Below are 6,961 nucleotides of genomic sequence, written 5' to 3'. Positions count from 1 at the left end.
ATGCCAGGGCTGTACAAAACTTTTGCAATGAAGAGTGTATGGAAAGGTTAAAACAGTTCCGAGATGTCTCAAAACCCTTCTCGACTGAGCCAGGCCTGGCTGGCACCTACCAACGCTTCCGCCGCGGTCCGTGACCTGCTAGGAGCACAGTGTCCACCTGCAGAACCGTCTCTCACAGCAGGCCAGGCCCGGGAACAGCACCGGGGCCCTGCGGCCCCTTTATCTCTCTGACTTAACTTTGTACCTGAGGACCAGGTAAGCCAGGAGCCGCAGGATGACGAAGAAGATACCCAGGATGAGGAAGTCCAGGTAGAGCTTGGCCTCCTCCACATCCAGCTCCTGCAGGATCTTGACGGGTTTTTGGAAAGGGCAGAAGTCCTCGAGGCACTCTAGGTCCTCGCGCTCCATGGCATAGATGGTGAGAATGACGCCCTCGAAGCCATACCTAAGACAGAGCACACCACGAGAGTCACTGTGTGCCCCAGTCAGCGCTATTCTCTCCCCAGCCCATGGGAACCCAGGGCAGGGAGCTTGGGGCCAGAGCGCGGGGTCCCACCTGACATAGGAGACATAGGAACTCCACTGCAGGTAGGTGGGGATGGTCTTGAAGCTGACGAAGAAGCCCGAGAAGAGCAGGACAGGGATGGCTGTGACGGGTCCCACAAAGGTGGCCACCTGGGGAGCAGAGGCCACTGGGTGTCATGTCCCTGTCCCTGGGCGCACCGCCTGTGGCACTCACATGCTCGCCTATGGGCAACACTTCCCTCCACCCCTCCTTGTCATGGGACACCCTGCAACTCTGCCCCCGTCTCCACATAACATGCAAAGCCAGGGCCCCATCTAACCTGTAGGGAAGTGGAAGCAGCTCCGATGAGAAGCCCGAGGGACTGGGCCACCAGGGCCGTGGCGGTGGCCAGGGCAGAGAAGAGGAGGAAGCGCGTGGCTTCAGGCGGCTGGCCCGTCATCCAGTACACGATGCTGCAGTATGCAATAGGGCAGATCACCTGGAGAGGGGCAAGCAAAGAGTCCGCTCTGCTGGACCCATGGCCATCCTCACCCCACAGACCCTCCCTGGGGGATGGAGTCCCACAGGGACACCTCAAAGGCCAGCCTGGGGTATTGGGGTAGCCAGGCAACTGGCCGTGCCAAGGAAAACACATCAGCACTGGGGCCACGCTTTAGTCCAGCCAAAAGCTTACCTGGAAGGGCACATCCGCCATGGTCTTTGCCAGATAATAGGCTTTCAGGCTGTACCAGTAGTTCAAGTGCTCTCGCAGGAATACAGACATCTCCTGGGGGACTGTATGGAAACAAGGAGTTAGCAGCCAGCAGTGCCCTGGCCTGGCCTGCTCCAGGTCCCACTCCCACCTGCCCCGGTGCAGGCAGATCTGATGCTGCCCCAGCACAGAGCACAAGGCAGCCTCCTGCCTGCGCCACGAGCGGGTGCTCAAATCTTCACCAGGGAAAAAAGTCAGTGACCGATGTGGGAACTTTCTGCATGGAAAAGTCAGCTTGGCTAGGGGTTTTTAGGCAAACTTCTTGAGGAAGTGAAAGAGAGGTGAAACAGCTAAAAATGCAGCTTTACAGACATTTTCTCAACAAAAAAAAATTCCAGCATTCTGCTTTGAGCCAGTAAGTACATTATAGCCAAACATTAAATAAAGGGCAAACCTGCAATATACCCAAACAGAAGTTTTCCCCCTCTTCTTTGTTTGAATTTTTTCCTTTCCTCTCTTATTTCCCTTCTTTTGTCCAATTCATCTGGCTCCACCATACACCGCCCAGCAGACACACTCCCACACAGCTGGAGCACCCCCCTCTGCCCCCAGGGTTGGGAGCAGTGAATGGGTGTTGGAGGAAGGAGCTCCTTACAGGTGAGGATGGTGGGCATCAGCGCGGCAAACATGAGGAAGAGCATGGAGAAGAAAAGAAAGCCAGTGTTGTTGAAGACTTTGCCCGCGTCGTTGCCAATGTGCAGGTAGAGCAGCCCGATCAGCACCCCAATGCAGATGTGGGACATGAACCGCAGGTGGGTCAGCACCTGCAGGTAGAGAGGGCACAGGGGCTCAGCAAGGCAGGGCCATGTCCCATGAGCATCCCAGGGGAGCAGAGGACAGCCTGCCTGCTCCTCAAGGGTGAGCCTCACTCCATCCCCATTCAACTCCTGTCTCTGCCTGCCCCCAGTAACCAACAGGCCCCATCTCCTCAGCCCTGGCCCAGCCTCCCCTGCCCTCACCGTGTCCCTTAGGATGCAGATAAAGGTTCTCTTGAAGAGGATGCAGAACTGGGTTGAAGTGCTGGTGGCAAACGTGTGGCTCTCGATGTGGTCCACGTCCTGCAAGACCAGGGACATGGGTCAAGTTCACAACACAGGCTCCCTACTAAGATGGCACCCAAATGCTCCCAGGGTGCCTCTTGTGAGCACCCCTGGTGAGAACAGGCATTGTCAGCTGCAAGCACAGAGCTGTTGCTCAAGACAAGCGGAGGCTGGCTGAACACCTCCATGCTCCCCAACATGTCCAAGGGGCTCTAAGCATCACAGGATATCCATGCACTGTGGGACAGCGGGGACTGAGGTGTCCCTGGGTGAGATACCCAGCAGGCTCCTCTCATCTCCACTCACCGTCACACAGTGTGCTGGGCATGATGGATCTGCCTTGTCAGGGCTGCTCTTCTTCTCGGCCATGGTGCACATGCCATTCTGGACGGCACGGAACAGGACAGGGTTGAGGTCCCCGTACTCTCCTGAGGCCACCTCAATAACTGTGGAGGAGGACAGGACCCCTGAGAGGCGCTGCGCCAGCCCTTGCCACCACTTTGCTCAGCCTGTCCAGACCATGACCCTGTGGGGCAGGGGGGTGGGAGCCCAGCACAACCTCCACCCCACGATGCTGCACCACATGGCAGCACTGCCCAGCCAGCACCTAACGGGAAGGGCATGGGCAGTCCTGCTCCCTGGGCAACCCGGGGGAATGCTGGGCAGCCCCTAGGGCTTGGGCACTGGGTCTGGACCTTTCCACCCTCTGCTCCTCACCACGGCCCCAGCTGGGGCAGGGGCACTCACTGAAGTCAGCAGGGTTGTGGTATGTGGGGCAGTGGAGGCCAAGACCCTTCAGGTAGGGGATGAGGTTGGTCACGACGCCTTTGAAGATGCACTGGCCCTGGCTCAGGATGTACAGCTGCAAGAAAAAGCCAGGATATGGCAGGCGCAGAGCAGCCAAGGGCACTGTCGCCTGCTCCTATCCACCTCCCATGTCCTAGGGTGACACAGGGCACCCTTGCCAGACCCCAGCCATCAGGGCTGTGTGCCGTACAAGCCCCAGATCAAATGCCTGCAGCCCACCCCTCCCATGGCCTCTTTCCTGGGTCTTGGGGCCAGAGGGACCCTGCACCCCTGAAGAGTCCTGTGTCCTAGCGCAGCCCAAACCTTGTCGAACATCTCAAAGAGCTTGGCGCTGGGCTGGTGGATGGTGCAGATGATGGTGCGCCCACCCTGAGCCAGGGATCGCATCAGGGAAACCACCTGGAAGCAGGAGGCACTGTCCAGACCGCTGTGGCCACGCAGGATGGGGTGGAGAAGAAAGAGACAGCAGAGAGAGAAGGGGAGAGTTGAGGCGGGGGGGGAAGTACAGCCTAAAGATGCCCCCACTTGCCTCCCCTTGCAGGCACCCTCCTCGCAGGTCGATGGAGAAGAGCACCCCTTTGCAGCCCCAGTCCTGCCATGCCCCAGACCTCCCTCTTGGAGCTCTGGTGGGCACAGTCACATCCCACCCTCAGGTCTCGCAGCCCTGCTGTGCTCCAGAGGGTGCCGGCCACCCCGGTGTCCCCCAGCAGGGGAAGCCCAACTGGGCAGGCAGTGCCTGGCCCTGGCCCCTGCAGCCTCACCTTGTAGGCTCATCGAAGAACATGACTGGAGGGTTGTTCACCAGCTCCAGGGCGATGGCCAGGCGCTTGCGCTGGCCCCCCGACAGCGAGATGGTGCGGGTGTAGGAGCACTCCAGCAGCCCCAGGGCCGTCAGGATCTCATTCACCTGTGAGACAGCCTCATTCACCATGGGCTGCCATGGACCCTCACCCCATCCCTGCCACCTCCCTTCAGACCTCCATCTCTGGGAGCCCCCTCAGCATCCCCTGGTCCCCTCAGGGCCCGCCCGCCCTTCCCTACTGTCCCTGTCTTGGGGAGAGATGAGGGGGCCTGAGCCCACCTTCCTTTGCACTCACCAGCTCCTTCTTCACCTCCTGCTTCTCGCTCAGCTTCAGGTTAGCAGAGACCTGCAGGGAGAGGATGGGCAGGGAGACACAACTGTCAGATGTAGGGAACAGAACTGGCTGTACTGTGGCCCTGTCCCTGCCCGGCCGAGGGCTGGGAGCAGTGGCCCAGGATGAAGGGAGCAAGAACAGCAGGATTTTGTTCCCAGAGCCCTTGGAAATGCCTGGTATCAGCGTGGGCTCAGTGCCCCAGGATGCAGTCTACAAGATGCCCCACAGAGCCCAGCAGGCTGCCTGGCTCCTGCATCGCTCACCATCATAGCCTCCAGCACGGTGAGGTGTGGCAGGAGCATGTCATCCTGCATGATATAGCAGGACATCTTGCGGAAGGTACGCAGGTCCCGTAGCCGGCCATTCACCAGGATCTGGCCCTTCATGCCAGTCTCTCTGCAGGAAAGAGGCATCGGGGGATGTAGCACAGGACCCCCAGCCCTGCATCCCCAGACCCGCTGGTTTCTCCCCAGCCTCACCTGTAGCCAGCCAGGATGTTCATGAGGGTGGACTTCCCGGCACCCGAGGGCCCCATGATCCCAATGAGCTCCCGCTGGCAGAACTTCCCTGACAGGCATTTGAGGAGAGTCTTGTACCCTGGAGGGAGAGCAGCATGGGTTCGGCTTTCAAGAGCAGCAGTGCTACAGGGACCACGATGCCATCCCAGCACCCGGGCGACCTCAGGACCTCCATGCATAGTGCCAGGGGCTGCATGTGCCTGGAGACTGTCTCTATCAGCATCACCAGGGCTATAGCCACAGCAGCTGTCATTTCCAGAATGGTCCCTGACCCTGGTCCTTGGCTGGCCCCACCGATTTCCAGTGCCGAAGAGGCACATGCCCTGGATCACGGCGAAGACCATGGAAATCCCTGGGTCAGGGCACCCAGCTGCTGAGGAAGATCACCAGGCTGTGACATTGGTCCTGGGCATGTTGTCAGATCCCAGTCCCTAGGGCCAGTGGAGAGGGGCAGCAAGAAGCAGGGTAGCATGGGGCAGGCAGAGTCCCGAAGCCCGCTGGATACCCGGCTGTTGGCTTCATTGGCATTCATACTGTGATACCTAACAGCAGCCACTGCTAATCAGACCTGGAATTATCTCTGCTTTAAACGCAGCTAATTAGCATTTTCTGGCAGAAGGAACACGATGTGTTGGGAGCAGGGAACAGGTACAGCCTCAGGCTCTCAGGAGCTGCCCCTAAAACACAGCCCTGGCAGGAGAGCAATGGTATACAGGATGCCAGAACCATGCTGAACCACAGACCAGGTCTGAGCACCTCCGTGCTAGAAATATGTCCCCCATGTGCCTTGTGGTGGCAGCTGGTGTTGGGCAAAGGCAACACGTCCACCCTCTGCCCACAGGCTGGGGGGGAAAAGCCTCTGGGCCAGACCAGTTCACGGTCCTAGTACCACAGCAGGGGGACAGCCCCTCTGGCTTGTCCATCCCCAGGACAGGGGGTCCGGCACTGCAAGCTCCCGATTCCTCCTCTGCATCCCTCAGTCAGGTGCCCTGCATCCAGGAGCGGGCCCCGCTGGCAGAGGGGCAGTGAGGGCCGGGAGGGGGGAGGGTAGGGGGCTGTGCCTGACGACAGCAGAGCGAGCATGCCCAGCAGTCCCCTCGGCGCATTCCGGCACCACGCACATTTTTTTTTGTCGGCGCCACTGCAGCTTGCGCAACGGTTACTTGCGTTCATTGACTGCCAGTAACCTCCGGCTTTAGCAGAGCAGGGTGGCCCGGCTGGATCCTGGGGGTTGCAGCCAAAGGCACCAGGAGCTCCCCGCCAGCTCCTCCACCTGCCCCTGGAGAGTCCTTCCCACTGCCACCCCAGGATCCCAGCACCCCTTGGCATGCTCCTCTCTGGTCCAGCTGCCCGAGCCTCTCCTGCTCCCTCCCTGCAGGGCACTGGCCCACTGCCAAGCAGCCGGTCCCCAGAACTCCTGGGTGCTACAGCACACTCTGCCCTGGGGAACCCATGGTTGTACCATGGCTCCTCCTGGGATGCTTCCTCAGCATCCCAGACAAACAGGAAGACCTCATCCTGGGGATTGTCAGGGCTGGTCCCACTGTTTTTCAGTGCCTCGGTTTCCCTAGCTGCAGAGCCTGGCGGGGGGCAGGGTCAGAGGCCTCCTCTGGTGCTCCTGGCTGGCAGGGCACCCCACTGAGCAGCCCTGTGCCCTCAGTCTGCTCACCGCAGGCCCCTGCTCATCCCTGCCTGCCTTTAGCTTCTGCAGATCAGCTTCCCCTCCATCTCATGGGGCTGCCTGATTGGCATCCCATTAACTGAGAAAGCTAATTAAAGCAGACTACCACCCACCAGCCGCCATCTGCCTCCCCTCTCCCCTCCGTGAGCTCTCGGCCAGAGTCGCACACAGGAAAGGGGACCGTGGCCCCAGCTGCACAGGGAGCCGCTGCAGAGGAAATCTGCAAATCACACATATTCTCCTTGCCAGGCTCTGCATTGGGGCACCCCTTGGGGTCTCCTGCTGTCAGCATGTCACACATAGCCATCATACCCCAAACCACTGTGCTGGGGAAACTAATCCACCCTGGCTGCCCCCAAACTAGGAAATCTGCCCCATCTCCCCCAGACAGCCCTGGCCAGAGGCTTCCCTGGAACGCTATCTACTTTCCTCTGGCATTGCACAGCAGAGGCACACAGCAACTGCCGCGGGAAACGAGCCTGCCATCCAACCCTGGGCACAC

General features: G+C 59.8%; 1 protein-coding gene across 1 annotated transcript in view; it reads right to left on the bottom strand.

Annotated features, from left to right (window-relative positions):
- Positions 1 to 219: 219 nt before the first annotated feature.
- ABCG4 (ATP-binding cassette, sub-family G (WHITE), member 4) overlaps positions 220 to 6,961 on the bottom strand; it is a 7,373-nt gene continuing 631 nt past the window's right edge. The window contains exons 2-14 of the mRNA XM_009573498.1: positions 4,740 to 4,857; positions 4,524 to 4,656; positions 4,222 to 4,272; positions 3,886 to 4,031; positions 3,428 to 3,551; positions 3,065 to 3,179; positions 2,624 to 2,763; positions 2,237 to 2,335; positions 1,873 to 2,041; positions 1,200 to 1,300; positions 846 to 1,004; positions 557 to 675; positions 220 to 445 (exon numbers count right to left, since the gene is read on the bottom strand). Of these exons, the coding sequence (XP_009571793.1) occupies positions 220 to 445; positions 557 to 675; positions 846 to 1,004; positions 1,200 to 1,300; positions 1,873 to 2,041; positions 2,237 to 2,335; positions 2,624 to 2,763; positions 3,065 to 3,179; positions 3,428 to 3,551; positions 3,886 to 4,031; positions 4,222 to 4,272; positions 4,524 to 4,656; positions 4,740 to 4,857 (1,700 nt within the window). The remainder of the gene's footprint in view (positions 446 to 556; positions 676 to 845; positions 1,005 to 1,199; positions 1,301 to 1,872; positions 2,042 to 2,236; positions 2,336 to 2,623; positions 2,764 to 3,064; positions 3,180 to 3,427; positions 3,552 to 3,885; positions 4,032 to 4,221; positions 4,273 to 4,523; positions 4,657 to 4,739; positions 4,858 to 6,961) is intronic.

Source organism: Fulmarus glacialis, unplaced genomic scaffold (assembly GCF_000690835.1).
Source record: "Fulmarus glacialis isolate BGI_N327 unplaced genomic scaffold, ASM69083v1 scaffold26392, whole genome shotgun sequence".
NCBI lineage: Eukaryota > Metazoa > Chordata > Aves > Procellariiformes > Procellariidae > Fulmarus > Fulmarus glacialis.
The sequence above is the reverse complement of the archived record's forward strand: the minus strand, read 5'-3'. Positions and strand labels throughout refer to the sequence as shown.